A 17,460-nucleotide genomic window follows, 5' to 3' on the forward strand; every position below is an offset into this window, starting at 1 on the left:
TTACCTGTTCCTTTCCCTACTCCTGGGGCCCCCATCGCCCCTCATTCTCCCTTGCCTGATTCCTGTCCCAACCTCCTCCCAGCCCCGTCACTGTTACCAACGGGGTCAATCAGATGCCTGACCGGTGACTGGGCAGGTTGGGCAGGTCCAGCCTAAGGCCTCTTCATGCACCTCCTGGGGCAGGAGCTCCCTGATGTGTGGTTCTGGCGCCAGGACCTGCCCAGGGGACAGAGATTGACACAACTATGGTTTCTTCTGGGAGGGAGCAGATCAGAATCTGGGAGAAAGGAGAAAGAGGCAATGCGGGGCTGCTGGTTAGCTAGAATCTCTGTTCCTTGGGGCTGGGTCAGCTCATGCACCAGGGCTTAGTCCCTGGAGAAGCAGACTCTGCGCTCACACCCCTCCCTTTCTCAGGCCTGCAACTGGAATAGTGGTGCCTCCTGCCAGCATGGTTGAGCCACTGGACCAGCCTGGGCCCACCGCCCCCAGCAGGACCCCACCACTTGGGCCTGGAGAAGCAGAAATAGGAAAGAAAGACAGGAAGAGGTGGGCAGGCCCAGAGAGACCAAGAGTGAAAGCGGAAAGAGGGTGCACCCCAGGACGGGGAGGGCTCGGCCTGCTCTGAGAGGTAGTGGGGAGCGGAGAGGGGCAGGGGCATGGGAGGAAGACGTGACTCCAAGTGATCCTCAGGGTTCCCCACTTGTATCCCACCCACCTCCACCCCCAACCCTCCAAAAGTGAACTTTGGGTCCCTCCTCCCAACCTCCTACTTCTCTCAGAGTGCCTCGGGTTCAAAGAGGTTAACACAGCTTCGGGAGATCCACGGAAGATAATGATAGTTTAGAATGCGGTGAGGGAGACGATTGTAATTACACAGTGAGCTTCTCTCTGAGGGTTTCAGGGTATGTGGCAAGGACCTGGGAGGATCCATTCCACCAACAGACTCTCCCCAGCCCAGAATAGCCTCCTCACACCACATCCCCAGAGGCTCCTGCAGGGAAGGCCAGGAGGGGAAAGTCCCTCCCCACTAGGGAATCCCCCTCCCCAGCTGCTTCTCAATAGCCCAGCCCTCCCCCTCCTTGGAAAGACCTGCAGTGCCAGGGAATGAGTCCACTGACCCTAGAATTAGGGCCTTTAGGAGGAAGAAGCAAGAAGTGTGTGGGGGGACAGGCGGGGGGAGGGGGGCGGAGGTGGTCAGGGGTCATGAGTTACTGCCCAGTGAACCCAGCTCTGATGGACAAGGCAGTTTGAGTGTGGGGTGGCCTGAATGGTAGCAGTGCTCCTTTACCCTTAGAGTGGCTCACCCCAAGTCCCCCCCACCCAGCTTCCACCAGTCCCTCCCGCACCTCCCCCGACCCCACCCCCGCCCCGTGCTGGAGTCTGCAACTCTGAGAGTGGACCAGGTGCCTCTGGCCTAGAGCCCTGCTGACCTGGTACAGCTCCATTTCCTGAGGGTCCCTGATGGCTCAGAGGTTGAAGAGTTTGCCTCCAATGCGGGAGACTCGGGTTCGATCCCTGGGTCAGGAAGATCCCTTGAAGAAGGAAATGGTAACCCACTCCAGTATTCTTGCCTGAAGAATCCCATGGACAGAGAAGAGAAGCCTGGTAGGCTACAGTCCATGGGGTCACAAAGAGTCAGACATGACTGAGGGACTTCACTCTCTTTTTTTCTTTCCTGAGGATATAACATAACGGCCCCGCTACCCAAGGCTACACGAACACCTCTTCTCTCCAGCAGCTCCTGAAATCTCATCTCTGCTTCTCTCCCGGCAACTCACAACCTTCAAAGCTCAATGCCTCCCGGTGGGCTTCAACCTACGTTTGCTATGAACCAGTCAGGACCTTAAAGAAGGCGGGACTGAAGGTTGCCTGGGTAACACCGGGAGAGGGGCACCCTTGGCAGGAAGACAGTTGCCTGGGAGACCAGAGCAGTGGGCGGGGCCACAAACCCTGGTTAGCTAGTGTTGTGGTGAGAAAAGAGCTATATGTCCACATCTCTCCTAACTCCTTTGCCGTAAAGCCAGTAGCGTTCCCTCCTCGGGACTGGGTCTAGAACAGCTGGAAATCTGAAGTTCCTGAGAAAGAACTCCCGGGGATTACCTGCAACCCAAGGGAACCCAACCCAACATTCCCAAGCTTGAGGGAACTCAAGGAAAGAGGCAAGATGTAGGAGAGGGTGGAGAGAGGAGCAAGCCTTAATACATTATGATATAGAACTTCTCAGACTAGAAATCTAAAGTGAAAAATACGCCAAGTATGGGGGAAGAAAAAAGGTCCGTTTTAGTCCCACTTCCAAGAAGCAGAAATTCCAGATCCCACCACCAGATGGCAGTCTTGCCCACTCATTGGATTAAATGCAGTCCTGGAATCCGCGGGAGGAAGCCAGGAAGCAGAAATCCTTTCTGTGTCACAAGTTCCCAACTCTTGCTCTCTAGTATTTGGCAGATACTCATAACTCCTTCTGGCCATACATATACAGTTTTCTTTCCCTAACCGGACTCTGACCAGAGCCAGCGAGCAGGATTCATTCATTCTTTATTCAAAATCACTAAAGAAGATTGCTGGGAGAAATATCAATAACCTCAGATATGCAGATGACACCACCCTTTTGGCAGAAAGTGAAGAAGAACTAAAGAGCCTCTTGATGAAAGTGAAAGTGGAGAGTGAAAAAGTTGGCTTAAAGCTCAACATTCAGAAAACTAAGATCATGGCATCCGGTCCCATCACTTCATGGCAAATAGATGGGGAAACGGTGGAAACAGTGGCTGACTTTATTTTTCTGGGCTCCAAAATCACTGCAGATGGTGACTGCAGCCATGAAATTAAAAGACGCTTACTCCTTGGAAGGAAAGTTATGACCAACCTAGACAGCATATTAAAAAGCAGAGACATTGCCAACAAAGGTCCATCTAGTCAAGGCTATGGTTTTTCCAGTGGTCATGTATGGATGTGAGAGTTGGACTGTGAAGAAGGCTGAGCACCGAAGAATTGATGCTTTTGAACTGTGGTGTTGGAGAAGATTCTTGAGAGTCCCTTGGACTGCAAGGAGATCCAACCAGTCCATCCTAAAGCAGATCAGTCCTGGGTGTTCATTGGAAGGACTGATGCTGAAGCTGACACTCCAATGCTTTGGCCACCTGATGCGAAGAGCTGACTCATTTGAAAAGACCCTGATGCTGGGAAAGATTGAGGGCAGGAGGAGAAGGGGACAACAGAGGATGAGATGGTTGGATGGACATGGGTTTGGGTGGACTCCAGGAGTTGGTGATGGACAGGGAGGCCTGGCGTGCTACAATTCATGGGGTCGCAAAGAGTCGGACATGACTGAGCGACTGAACTGAACTGAAAGAATTCTTTGAAAAAATTTCTGGCTTTCTTGGATCTCACAGTGTGAGACTGATAAGTTGGGTGATAGTAATGACTAATTATCTCATTTAGAATTGGGTGTCAGGCAGTTAATCTTCATAACCTTATAAAATAGGTCCAGTATTGTCATCTCCACCTTACAGAAAAGGAATCTGAGGCAGAGAGTCAAGTTCACACAGCCAGAAAAGCGGGACAGCTGCGTCTTAAACCCAGGCAACCTCAGTTTGAGTCTAGAAGCTATGTGAGTAAGCCCCACGACACACAGGACGCAGATATAGCTAGGAGAAGCATCTACTGTACACTTGGGAGTCAGGAATGGACTCCTGAAAGACATATCCAAAATCTCATCTATACTGAGACCTGAAGAAAGAGTAAATTGAGGGGAGGGAAGGAGGGAATGGAGGTAGGAGGGGGAGTTGTTCCAAGAAGAGGAAACATTTGTGCCAAGATACTGTGGAGATGATCAAGAGATAGAGGGCAAAGGCTACATCCAGGTTTCTGACCTAGGTGATTGTCATTCACTAAAATGAAATAGCAGAATGGGGGCACAATTCAGGGAAGAGGCGTTCTTTGTTTACCATATTTCATCTATGATTGAGGGTGTTTCTAAATGGCAATATCAAGGAGGCATCTGGTCTGGAGTTTTGGCCAAGATTGTTTACCTAGTGTCCTATCTACTCTATATGCTTCCTGAAAAGGAGGGCTAAGTTTTTCTATTGTTGTTTGGTTGGTTTTTTGTTGTTCTTTTTTTGGCTGCACTGGGTCTTTGTTGCTGCACTGTGCCAGGCTTTCTCAAGTTGCAGAGAGCAGGGTGAGGCTACTTTCTAGTTGTGGTGCAAGAGCTGAGCTTCTCCTTGCAGTTGCTTCTCTTGTTGCCTAGCACAGGCTCCAGAGCATGAAGCTCAGTAGTCATGGCGCACGGGCTTAGTTGCTCAGCAGAGCGTGGGATCTTCCTGGACCAGGGATCGAACTCATGTCCCTTGCATTGGTAGGTGGATTATTAACCACTGGACCACCAGGTAACCCCGGGAGTAAGTCTTGTTTTTCTTTGCATCTCCTAGACCTGCCACTTGCTACATGTTCGGTAGGGAAGTAAAAACTGGGCCACTTCCTCTGAGGAAGAGAGGTGACACCACCTCTGCTCTCAAGGAGTTTTGAATTTTGCTGTGGAAATGACATCAGAAAAACATTTTGGAGAACAGGATAGGCTAAAGTATGGGATGAAGGTAATCACCGCTCTGGAAAATCAGAAAGTAGAGCAAAGAACTGTGAAGAAGGAGCCTGTGAAAGCCCTTACTGAATGACTGCTGTGTAATCCTCACAACCAGTGAGGGCAGGCAAGGCGATCCTATTTTACAGAGGAAGACTCGATGAAAGGTGGAGATGCTCCTGTCTTGGAAGGAACCAGCTGTCTAAGGTTTTTGTTTTGTTTGTTTGTTCTCCACTCTGCTGCAGTCTTAGTTCCTGTTCTCCATAGAACAGATCATCTCTTCAAAGCTCCCTACCTTGGTCCTCCTCATCCCTACCCAACCTCCCTTCTTTATACCTGGGCCCGCAGTTTCCCCCTGCCTCATTCCACTCCAGTTCCCAAGCCCAACTCCGTCCTTATACCCAGGGCTTCATCTAGTCCAAAGAGGAAGCCAATGTCCCTCTGTTCTGCCTGAGAAGTCCAATAATGTTCATCCACTTATTAAATAAACATCATGTGTGCCAGGAAACCATTCTGTCTAATCTGATCCCCTCAAATATTTTCAGACTATTGGTTGTGTATTGACCTCTAGGGCTTCATTAATTTTTTTTTTTTGTACAAAGTTTATTATTGGAGACATAGCACAACAACAAATGGGAAAGCACACAGAGAAACAATTCATTTAGTTAAGAGAGAAGCAAGGCAGAGAGAAGGATGTGGGCATCCTCCCTAGTGAGGAGGACCTGACCTCTAGGGCTTTAGACTCAATAAATCATCCTGGAGAAACTGAGGGTCTGGGAAGAGGTATCCAAAACCAGAAAAACTTAAGCATTTCAGGAGCCCTGTAGTAGCTTGGTGCTCTTCTATTCTGCCCTCTGGCTGCCCTTTGGTTACACCTGAAGACGGGCTGGTCCTACATCTGGGTTTCTCTCCTGGGGACTTCGCTTTCTCCAACTGAGGTCTCTGAAGCCAGATCTCTCTCTCATCCTCGCCCGTACAACTACAAGCCCCTTCTCAGACTTTGAGCCCTGCCAGATCCAAAACTACACCCGGGAATCCAGAGATCCAGATTGCTCTGCAAGCACAGTGGTCTCTGGCCCTGCTTCCTCTCACTCCTCCCCAGTGGTCCCCAGTCCCTGCCTTTTCCAGCCTACTGACTCCTTTATCCCTGAATCAAGCCTCAATTTCACATTCACATTCTTCCTGGCTCCAAGTCTTCCTCTGGTCTCAGGACTTCCCCACCACCTCTCCACCTTCTCAGGTTGGCCCTAGTCTCTTTCCCTCCTAGCCTCCCTTGCTAACCTCCACGTCCAGTTCTCCCATCTCTTGATCCCCTTGAGGAGACCAGCCTGAAGCTTCTCTCCAGGCCCCTTCTGGTCCTGGGGTCCTTCTTATAGCTGGGGCTCCTCTGGGCTCAAATTCTCCTCCCCCTGAACTCTCAGTGCTCCCACCAAAGCTGACTCTCATTGCTGGGCTGTCTCCCCATCTCTGCTTTACTCTGATCCTCTGTGTCTGCCTCCTCTGTGGGGCTCCCTTGGTATCTCCCGGCCCCGGAGATACCAGTCTCTGCCCCAGCCACCTTCCTCCTCCAGATTTCATTCCCTCTCTCATTCCCGGGCTTCTGGTCCTGCTCCCATGTCTGTGCACCCCTGAATTCCTGTGGTCTGGATCTGCCCCCGGTCTAGCCATACCCCCTCTCCTCCCTGGTGGCTCTCTCCCCTATCTTCTCTGGCTTCCCTCACTCTAAGTCCTCCACTCGTTATGCCTGTCACTTTCCTTCTCTGTCTTTCTAGTTAAGTCTCTCCTCCCAGTGTCTTCCCCCCTCCCCCGACCCTCTTACCCCTGCCTTTGTCTCTCTCATCTCTTCCTCCTGCTCTCTCTATCTCTGTGCCCCTGGTCGGTGTCTACTTGCCCCATTATCTCTCAGGATCCCCTTGGTGTCTCTGACTCTGACTTTCTCTCCCTTCCTCTCCCTCACCCCAGGATCTCTGTCTCTGCCTCTCTCTGAGTCCTCGCTCCCTCCCTCTCTTTTCCTCGGCTCTCTCCGGCTCCCTCTCTCGCCTCGGATGACAGCGCTGCCTCTTTTGTTGGCTCCGCAGCCAATCGCGGCCGCTGACGACACGGGGGCCGGGGCTATAAAGGGCCTGGCCCGGGCTCGGGCCCCCCCAGCCGCCCGCCCCGGCCGCCCGCCCGCCCCGCCCGCGCGCCCGCCGCCCCCGGCCCCCCCGGCCCCCCCTCGGCCGGGCAGCCCCCAATCCCCGCGCCGCCCGGACCCCCTCCTCCCCCTCCCCCCGCCCCCTCCCCGCGGGACTCCGGCGTCCCCGCCCCCCAGTCCTCCCTCCCCTCCCCTCCAGCATGGTGCTCGCGGCCCCGCTGCTGCTGGGCTTCCTGCTCCTCGCCCTGGAGCTGCGGCCCCGGGGGGAGGCGGCCGAGGGCCCCGCGGCGGCGGCGGCGGCGGCGGCGGCGGCGGCGGCGGGGGCCGGGGGGGAGCGCTCAAGCCGGCCGGCCCCGTCCGTGGCGCCCGAGCCCGACGGCTGCCCCGTGTGCGTGTGGCGGCAGCACAGCCGCGAGCTGCGCCTGGAGAGCATCAAGTCGCAGATCTTGAGCAAACTGCGGCTCAAGGAGGCGCCCAACATCAGCCGCGAGGTGGTGAAGCAGCTGCTGCCCAAGGCGCCGCCGCTGCAGCAGATCCTGGACCTGCACGACTTCCAGGGCGACGCGCTGCAGCCCGAGGACTTCCTGGAGGAGGACGAGTACCACGCCACCACCGAGACTGTCATTAGCATGGCTCAGGAGAGTAAGTGGGCGGCGGGGTAGGAGCGGTGGGGTGCTGGCTCCCGCTCCGGCTCCGAGAAAGTGAGCGCCTCCGGCTCCGAAGCGGGGCGCTCCCGGTTGCTCCGGCCGGAAAGCCTTTTCTGCGAAAACTTGATGGATTGGGGGGCGGGGGCTGCTCCACAAGTTTTCCGAGCTGTGGAGATGGGCTGCGGAATTGTGTGCCCGCCCCGCTCCCGGAGGTGAGGGAGCAAACGGAAAGGGTTGCGAGATACCGCTTCCCACCCGTGTTGTGGGGATTCTGCAGCGGAGGGGAAGGGGCGGCAACTCATCCTGAAGGGTCCTGGTGGAGAGGCTGGAGAACAGAATCGGGAGGCTCCGGCACTCGCGCAGTCCCAGCCAGGCTGCCGTGCTCTCCGCCTCTCAATGGACCTGGCACCGACTCACCACCCGTACACCTTGGGCTTTGCAACGCGCCCCTCGGGCTGCCGAAAACCTAGGGCTCCTTTACGCCTCCCAGGAACGAGATCCCGAGCCCTGTATCTCAGCCAGGGCTCAGCAGGCACCCAGCCAGCACTCATTACACCGGGAGCCCTTCTGACACCGGCTCTCCCGAGGGGCCGGGAAAGCGGTGCCTTCTTGGTACTAATAGAGCTCAGAAAACTCAACTCCATGGCGCTGGGGTTAAGGGCACCCATTTGGCAACTCAGACCTTAATGTTGTATCTCATATTCACCCGCCCCTAGCCGCAACCAGAGACTTGAGGAGCGAGAGGAAGACTGAGGGAGGAAAAAAAATTGGTAGGAGGGAGGGGGAACCCAGGCATCCTAGTCCCTGGCCAAACGTAAGATGAACATGTTAATAGACTTGAGCTGCTTTGAAATTTTATGGCCTGGAAAATCCAGGCTAACATTGCCCCCCACCCCCACCCCCACCCCCTGCAACCCCCCAGCTCTCCCTAAGGTCAAATGATGCCCTTTCCCCCTCCCCTGCACTGAGGTGTTCCCCCCACCCACCCCACCCCCAGCAACTCCAGGGAACCAGATCCCCTCATTCCCTTGTGGTTTGGCAAAGTCGCCCCCCTCCCCACCAACTGGTTTTATGGCTCTGAACAGAAGAGGGGGAGACTGGTTTATTGGCAAATGGGTCATAAAAAGCTGAGGGCTGAGGGGAGTCCTAGCGGCCCACCCCCAAGGGAGAGGCACAGGAACCCAGGTGTGCCTCTGGGAGGCTGAGTGCCCAACACTGCCACCAGTTTTTCTGTGACCCTAACTCCACAGTACTTGGTCAGGGTTGTAAAGAAAAGCACATTCAAAGGACTAGGAAACTATCCTGGGGTGGGGAGTGGGAAGGTCTAGGATCTGGTCTTGGGTTCCTCAGTCTCCCTTCTATTCTTAAGGTTCTGCTTTTATACAAGCGATGGTCAGACTGACTGAGAGCAGAGATGGGGGTTAGAAATCAAGTTAGAAACAAGAGTGGTCGAGGAATTCTGAAGAAGAGTTTGCTGGAAGAAGATGAAGGGTATGGAGGAAAGAGATACTTTGGTCTATGCAGTGCGGGTGTGTGAGGATTTCGAGTGTGAGAGATGGAGCTGTGGACTTCCCCTTGCTCATTCTATCCCTAGCATCTCTTAACCAATAGACCAGAGCCCAGAGATCGCTCTGGTCGCTGGGATGCAGGAAGTGAACAGATGCTGCACACACAGTTTGGGAAATGCAGGTTAGACTCAGGGGGTGGGCAGAAGGGGGAAGGACACCAGCAGGTGGGGTTCCACCTCAGCTTCTACCCTCCAGCCACCCCAGGGCTTGGATAACTAGGGAACCGGGTCTCCAGCCAGGTATTGTACGTCCCCTTTAAGAGACAAGCTGAGCTCTTAAGAGAGGGAGGGGGGAGCCGAGGGGCGGGGAGGGAGAGAGGGGAAAAGGAAAAAGAGACTTTTATAGTCTAATCCCCAGGGACCCGCTTTAATAAGAGACTTGTGCTCTGCTAATCGGGGGAGGTGTTTGTCAGCAGAGATGGCCTCGGCTCCCCTCCCCCTCCCTCCCCTCCCCCAGCCCTCTACCCTGGACCCCAGCCCCCACCTTTCCTAGGCTGCACTGCCTGCCCTAGTTCCCTCCACCCTCTCAGGCTCTCCCACCCCAGCCTCCATCCTGGGAACCCAGCCCCCTTGCCCTTCAGAGAGCCAAGCCCAGCCCCTCAGTTTCTCTCTCTCCTCCCTACACCCAGAGGCCCCTGCCCTCTCTGTCCAACCTCCTGCCCCTAGGCTTTCCAGCCAGGGTAAGGAAAGTGTGTTTGGTGTTTGGGAGTGGGGGGTGTGGGAAGAGGAGGAGGTGGTGAGCAGGGAGGGGGTTGGGCTTTTGCTGAAAATAGTGCAGTGACCTCTCTCCAGACCAGAGCCGCCTACTAAACCTGACCTGCTGCCTGCCACCAACCCGATCAATCCGACACAGATGTGGCTCCTCCCCCTCCCCTTGGGAGCTGGGCTCTGTGTGCACTGGGGACACTCTCAAGCCCCTGGTCCCCTCTGTGACTCTACCTGTTTCTTTGTTCCTCCCCCTGTATTCGTCTATCCTTTCTCCTTGCCCCACTAGTCTTGGCTGCCCACCTCCTTTCAGCTTCCTAACCCCCATTCAACTCCTTTAGCGTCCCTCCTCCTCTCCCAGTGTTCTCCAGCTCCCAAACATATTTCTCCCCCTACCATGATCTTCCCCTCTGCTTCTCTCCTCCACTTCTATCTCTTCTAGATGTGTCTTCATCTCTAAGTCTCTTTTCTTATCTCTCACACTCTCCAGTCTCTCCTTTCTTCTCTTTTCCCTTTTCTTTCTCCGAATGTCTCCATCCTGTCCCCTTGTGGTACCAACTGTCCTCATATCCACTGGGGGAAAAGTGTATGATGATTCCCAGGGGTGAGGATGGGGGTCTCTGCCTGAAGGAACCAAAAGCCTTAGAAGGATGGGGCCCTGGAACCTAGTCCCCCATCACTAAGCCTCGGGTCATGTTTAGGTAGGCATACATGTTTAGAGTTTACAAAACTAACAATAAACCAACTGAGAAACTACTACTATTTTCACATTCTTTATTTAATGCTCAGCACTCCTATGAAGCAAGGATTATTATCTCTAACAATGAGAAGCTTGGTGAATAAGGTCACGTATTGGTTAATGAGTCAGGCCCATTAAACCCACTTCAATTTTACCAAAGAACAGGGTTTATGCCAGGAAGAACTTTCGAGCACTTGCCTATGTAATTTAAGATGGGGAGCTTAGGGAGTTCATTCAGCATGTAGTTACTGAGCATGGCCTGGTACTGTGGGAGGCAATGAAGCTACAGTGGTGAGCAGTACAGAAGCAGTATCAACACAGTGTCTGCCCTTATGGAGATTAGTCCTTAATGGTGAAGGCAGGCAGGAAAATAAAAACATCTCTATACTGAAATTAGGCATAGTACGCTATTTGGATTGTTGCTTGTCACTGTCCATGTCACCAGCAGCTACCCTGGCCCAGGGACTCTCCTCATCCCTGAAACTCCACTCCCCAAACTGTACCCCATCGCCCCATCACTGAAACTCCAGCCCCATCACTGAAAATCCAGCAGGAGGATAACTGGACCACTGGTGCTCTGGAAGCCTGGAGAAGAACTTAGGGAAAGAAAGCTGCAAAGGAACTTTGTGTCTTGGTTCCTGAACATCTGAAGATCAGTGAGCACTTCCTCCCCATTTCACTTGGAGTATCCTCCTAGTATCTCCTAGGGTGGAGAATGGGGGAATGATTATGAAGCAACAAATGATAAATTCTCCAGGATTATGTAGGCCTGGGCATGATACATACTGGCTTGGACTTCTGATCATCCTTTTATGGCTCTGGAAGTTTATTCCTAGTTCTTCCTCAGGCTATTAAGAGTGATAATAGATATTCATAACCAACAGAAACATGATTTAGGGCATTCCCAACTGAGATTAGAAAAGGGAACTGAGAGGAACTGAAATGGACACAGAAGCAGATATTAAGAATCATCATTTAAACTCAAGAATGGTCAGATTATGGTCCAAAACAAGGGGAAACTGGCCAAAATGTAAAGCTGGGATGTTAATGACTTTTTACAGACTTATTGGCACTGGACTGAAAAACCAAAGGAAGCTCAGAGGAGAGAAGACATTACAGTTGATCTGATTTGTTGAACTTTATTTCTGATGCTTTGGGAAAGTAGGAGAAAAAACCCACAGAGGTAGTTCTTCCCTTTCTTGAAAGTGGAGGCATTAATGGTGAGGAGGAGGAAGCAGCTGAGGGAACTTTTCTCAGGGTCAAGGGATTGAGCAGTTGAGCATGTGTGCACGTGCATGCCCAACTCTGCAACCCCATGAACAGGCTTGCCAGGCTCCTCTGTCCATGGATTTCCCAGACAAGAATACTGGAGTGGGTTGCCACTTCCTTCTCCAGGGTATCTTCCCAGCCCAGCAATCAAACCCTGGTCTCTTGCGTCTCCTGCATTGGCAGGTGGAGCACCACCCGGGAAGCCCAGATACATTGGGAGTGCTTAAGTAGTTCCATTCTTCTGGGTGTATTATTTCTAGTGGGAATGATGCAAGAAGCCTAGATTTGAATTCTGGTTTACTTCATGGAATAAATTTAGTCCTTGCTCCCTATCTGGACCCTGGGTTATCCATTCCCTGAGGTCATCTGTTTTGGGGGAGGCCTGTGCCAGGCTACACCTGGCCACCAGACAAAATAGAGCAGAAATGGGGCAAGGTGACCTGAGGACAGCAGGTGTGGTATGAAGTTTGGCTTTTATGGGGAGCATCAAAGGTTCAGAAAAAGTTGGAGCCCTGTATGCTGTGAAAGTTGGAGGAAGGGAAGACTGCAGGTGAAGAATTCCCCAATAACTACTTTTGCAGCTTACCTGGTAGAGAGGAACCTATGCATTAAGACAAACATTTAAGGAAGGGGTGCAGATTAGTAAGGCCTGATAGAACCATTATCTTACAAGGAGAGCAGGGGGTGCTGTTCTAGGTACCAGTGATGCAACAGTGAAGAAGACAGGCAGGGGAGAAGGGTAAAGAACTGAAAAACACAGACCGAGGAGTCTGAGCAGTCAGTGCCTCCAGGGCTGCTAACCTCCTCCACAAACACTCTTTGCTGATACTGTGCCCCCTTCTCTCTTATCAGCCGACCCTGCGGTGCAGACAGATGGCAGCCCTCTTTGCTGCCATTTCCACTTCAGCCCCAAGGTGATGTTCACAAAGGTACTGAAGGCCCAGCTGTGGGTGTATCTCCGGCCTGTGCCCCGCCCAGCCACAGTCTACTTGCAGATCTTACGCCTGAAACCACTAACTGGGGAAGGGACTGCAGGGGGAGGGGGCGGAGGCCGGCGTCACATCCGTATCCGCTCACTCAAAATTGACCTGCACTCACGCTCCGGCCACTGGCAAAGCATCGACTTCAAGCAAGTACTACACAGCTGGTTCCGCCAGCCACAGAGCAACTGGGGCATCGAGATCAACGCCTTCGATCCTAGTGGCACAGACCTGGCTGTCACCTCCCTGGGGCCGGGAGCTGAGGGGCTGGTGAGCAGGGAGCCTGAGATACTGGCAGATATGTATAACCTGGCCCTGAGGAGGTGGGGTGTTGGAAATGGTAGAGCAGGAATGTAAAGGGGGTTAGGGACCAGCATGATTTTTCTAGGCCTGGAGCTGACTCTAGAGGGGTTAGGTGGTGGTGGTGATGGTGGTAATAGGGTGATACCAGTTTTCAGAGATCCAAGGCAGGCCAACAGTTGAAAACTGTATTTGGGGTGAAGGTGTGAGTTAATAAATTCACAGGACAACAAAGATGGGCTGTTGTTGAGACCTTGGGCCAAGGGGCTGATGAGGGTCAGGTTGCCAAGAGAGATAGAATTAGGGAAGGTGAGTTTAGGGAGACATGGCTAGCTGGCAAGAAAAGTGGGTAGAAAACAGGGGTTGGGGAGGGGAGCACTGGAGAAGCTGAGAAATCACTTGGTCTCTGTTCTCCTGCCCCTACTGAGGGGCAGGTGAGAAGAAACAGGGAGTAAGAGCTCCTCGAGGCTCTATTACATCTCTTTCTCCTCTCCCTCACCCCCAGCATCCTTTTATGGAGCTTCGAGTCCTAGAGAACACAAAACGGTCCCGGCGGAACCTGGGCCTGGACTGCGATGAACATTCAAGTGAGTCCCGCTGTTGCCGCTACCCCCTCACTGTGGACTTTGAGGCTTTTGGCTGGGACTGGATCATCGCTCCTAAACGCTACAAGGCCAACTACTGCTCCGGCCAGTGCGAATACATGTTTATGCAAAAGTATCCGCACACCCACTTGGTGCAACAGGCTAACCCAAGAGGCTCTGCGGGGCCCTGCTGCACACCCACCAAGATGTCCCCAATCAACATGCTCTACTTCAATGACAAGCAGCAGATTATCTACGGCAAGATCCCTGGCATGGTGGTGGACCGCTGTGGCTGCTCCTAAGGTGGGGGACAGCGGATGCCTCCCCAACAGACCCTGCCCCTAGACTCCCCCAGCCCTGACCCCCTGCTCCCCAGGCCCTAGAGCTCCCTCCACCTCTTCAGATGTAACATCACACCTTGTTCCCTGCCCACACGGTGTGCAATACAACCGAGGGAAGCAGGTAGGGGATTGAGGGATGAGGGGTTTGGGGGAAAGGGGGGAGAGGAGGGGCATGGTCAGGTGGGGAATGTTTGAGGTGAGAAGGTTTGACAAGAAGACAGAGAGACGTAGAGACAGAGGTAGAGCAGAGGGATAGAGACAGAGGAACAAAAAGCAGCAGTGAGAAGGCAAAGGGATAGAGATGCAGGAGAGACAGACTAGGCAGAGATAACCACGAGAAAGAGACAGAAGTGGAGTACTAAGAGAAAGCCCCACGCCAAGCCTCCTTTCTTCCACTGGCAAGGTGAGGGGCTTGGTGTGGCTGGGGAGGTCCCCTGACTACCATTCTCAGTAAGAGAGGAAATCAAAATCCATTCTTAGCTTCTTCTCTTTCTCCCTCCAGCAGTGGCTGGGGGAAGGGAAGTGAGGGCAGGGGCAAAAGTGAGGATCTGGGAATTTTATTTATTTATTTATTATGACTTTTCATTTTTTGGTATTTCATTTTTTGGTATTTGGCTTTACTTAAATAGATGGGCCCCTGCCCACTGTGCCCCATTTGTACCTTATTCCCCAAACCCTGTTCTCCCTCAATACTCACCTACTTAAGCACTTGTTTAAAGCTTCCAGGGTTGAGAATGGGAGTAGAGGGCAAGAGGGCTGACATGGAAGTTTCCAACCCCAAATCACCCTACTTAAACTTCCTGAGCCAAACGGGTTGAACTGAATTCCAGCAGTCACAGAAATGGTAAGAGGTTAGGGTTTAGGAGCTGCGGGGGGGTGGGGTCGGGGTCGGGGGAGGGCGGGAGGGAGGGGCTCAACATCCAGGATCTGTATGAGAGCCACAGAACTAACCCTCAGGTCTACCCTCTCCGTACTGACTTCCTTAGGCAGAGGTGTGGCCTGCTTATGCCCAAATTCCCCCCAGCCAAGAGAGAGACCAAAGAGCCTGCGGAATGCCTCTGCTCCCTGCCTCTATCTTCAGGACCATAAAAAGAAGAGTAGAGACAGCCGAGTCCCCAGGTCTGCGAAGGGTCAGGAGGGGTCAAGAAAGGAGTAGGGAGGCTGAAGGATACAGGGCATTTGAATCCAAATCACTGCTCTGGGCTAGGGAATAGAGCCAGCAGACAGAGGTGGAAGGGATTCTGGAAGGGGGACCTTTCAGTCCCCCAATCCCAAAGCTCAGGGTGGAAGGGGGTAGAACAAGGGAGCAGAGTGTCTATAATTATTTTTATCTTTTATTTTTGGAATCTAGCAGTACCTGGCAGCAGGGAGGGGATGATACGGTGGGGAAAAGCATCTGCCAAGGCCAGTTAGAGCAGAGGTTGGGAAGGATGGAGACTTCCTGCTTTGGAAAGCTGGAAAGCAGGCAGGGACTGGTTGCCACTGCAGGTCACTAGCTGGGCCTATTCATTCCTTTCACAATCCTGACCCATCCTCCTCTGGACTCACTGTGCCTCAGTTTCTTCCCCTCGATGGAACGAGAAAATAGCAGCACCCGCCACAGCCAAGAGATGAATTCTGAGCACTTACCACGGGCACTTTATGGACATAAAATACCTCTCGCTGTGGGACAGATAACCAGGGCACCAGAGTAGTGGTGAAGAGATGTGAGGCTTAGAGGAGTCACAGGCTTCAGAGTACAAGTTCCCCTCTGCCTCCCAGCTGGACAGTGCCTGACACCAAGGAGCTGAGAACCTTCTGATCCATACCCTATCCATACCTCACCTCCAGACGTCTTGGCTCCAGGCAGGAGCCTACAGGATGTCAGGAGTGGAGGGGGAAAGAACGTTCAGCAAAACGCACTCTGAGTACAGCATCAGTCATGGGTCTGACGCAAACAATACAGAACACAAGTAAAACCTGAGCTGGAAAGCTGACCTGGAAGGCTTGTTCCTCCCGAGAGCATGACTTTCCTGCCTGGCCCAGCTGGTGGAAGGGGCAAAGGTATGTAACCACCCTTGGAAAGGTGATGGTGGTGAATTTTGGCATCTTACTCCCATTCCCATAGTGAAAAAGTCAGATGAGGTATTTTGGTGCAGGAGTGGGCAAGGGCTCATTTCAACTTGCCTCCTCCTGTGCAGCAGCAGTATGACCCCCTCTTTCTCCTCTCTGGCCCTGTTCTTCATCACTCCTTCTGCTCCAATCTTGGAGAACAAGATGCACCTGACCACCAACACCATTCACATTTCCTTGGTGGGAAGAAAGAAACAGAGAAGTGAAGAACAGAAGATGCCTCCTCCAAGGTCAAATGCCCATGTCTCTTGATCTTGGCACAGGGTGGGAATTGGGCAATAGGCATCAGGTGACTTCCCTCTACAAATTCTAAAGAGCTGGGGCAGTAGACTTGGAGACACTTAGAATATGCCCCTTTAATGCCACCAAATAAAGACCTTTGGGGGAAGGTCGTTCTCTTATGACCATAAACCTATGAGTTGAAGTCTCATTCCCCGGGTCTTCCTCACCCCCAAAGAGGCATGGGGTAAAGAGGCTTGGGGGCATAGCCCAGCAAACTAGTGGGAACTAGTACCCCCTCTCACCTTACGACATGTGTGGACCTGGCCAGTGCCCCTCTGATCATAATTAGTGTAATTATTATTTACTTTGTGTATTTGTTACACCGTGTGTGTGATTGCCTTTGTTTGTTAAGGGTGTCTGAGGAGTATGGGGCTGACAGGGGCACTGGAATGCCGGGAAAGGACCTCTTCACTGAGATCAAGGCTTCCTGAAGGGAACCATTGCAAAAAGGCCATCAGGCAGTTTTCAAGTTATGTGACAGAGGGCAAAGATGGCCATAGGGTGCTCTGAGTTTTGGGATGGTCACATGACACAATCCAGCACTTGAACCTGAAAAAAGAAAAATAAAAGCAGTCAAAGAATTTAGAATTCAGCGTTAAGCTCTTCTCCCTAATCAAGCGCCATGTTTACACCTCGGAGACCAGGAAGCAGAGGATCTGAGGGAAAATGAAACTTTGTGCTTAAGGAGTAAGAAGATGGGGGTCTTTGGGATGAGAGCTGGGGCTTGCAGCCAAGGAAGGCTGGGCAGAGGATGGGAAAGAAAGGGAACCTAGACCAACTCTTCACTGGAGGCTTGATCCTGAACAGTCCCAAAGATTACAAAACCCTCTCCCAGCCTCCACAGAGCAGATCTAAGTCCTCTTGAGATATGATTTAGATAATATCTATCCTATTTTCCTGAAGTTCCCTGACCCTAGGTTTCCTCAACACAATTTCAACAAAATCCACAAAACCAACCCAACTTTGAACTTCCGGTGTTCCAAGAATGGTTAAGCATCTTAAATACTTTCATTCTACTCTAAAAATGTCTCCCATGTCCCTGGAGCACACTTCCCAGGGCATACAAATTGGTGGGGGTGGGGGGGAGTAGCAAAAGAATCCTGCCTGTAACTGCAAGTAGGAAAGTTCCTGTGACGTCAATCTGACCCAGAATGGGGCACAATATGGGTTCAGTGTGCCCCTGTGCTTTCCCTACCCTGTCAGTTCTGTCAGCAGACTGACCCC

The 17,460-nt window shown here is 52.6% G+C and overlaps 2 protein-coding genes across 2 annotated transcripts in view; both read left to right on the forward strand.

The window, feature by feature from the left end:
- Positions 1-17,460, forward strand: part of ORMDL2 (ORMDL sphingolipid biosynthesis regulator 2) — a 155,981-nt gene that overhangs the window by 82,185 nt on the left and 56,336 nt on the right. The gene's annotated exons all lie outside the window — the stretch shown is intronic.
- Positions 6,911-14,492, forward strand: GDF11 (growth differentiation factor 11). The gene is made up of 3 exons (XM_055577094.1): positions 6,911-7,352; positions 12,490-12,887; positions 13,423-14,492. The coding sequence occupies exons 1-3, from the start codon at positions 6,911-6,913 to the stop codon at positions 13,801-13,803; spliced, it is 1,221 nt and encodes a 406-aa protein (XP_055433069.1). The 3' UTR covers positions 13,804-14,492.

The sequence above is a fragment of the Bubalus kerabau genome, chromosome 1, assembly GCF_029407905.1.
Source record: "Bubalus kerabau isolate K-KA32 ecotype Philippines breed swamp buffalo chromosome 1, PCC_UOA_SB_1v2, whole genome shotgun sequence".
Taxonomy (NCBI): Eukaryota; Metazoa; Chordata; class Mammalia; order Artiodactyla; family Bovidae; genus Bubalus; species Bubalus kerabau.

What these genes read in the sequence shown, in the direction of transcription:
- GDF11 (XM_055577094.1), top strand. Translation starts at nt 6,911, where the DNA reads ATGGTGCTCGCGGCCCCGCTGCTGCTGGGCTTCCTGCTCCTCGCCCTG. An exon ending in CATTAGCATGGCTCAGGAGA is followed by an intron (nt 7,353 to 12,489) that starts GTAAGTGGGCGG and finishes CTCTCTTATCAG; the next exon opens with CCGACCCTGCGGTGCAGACA. An exon ending in GGCCGGGAGCTGAGGGGCTG is followed by an intron (nt 12,888 to 13,422) that starts GTGAGCAGGGAG and finishes CCTCACCCCCAG; the next exon opens with CATCCTTTTATGGAGCTTCG.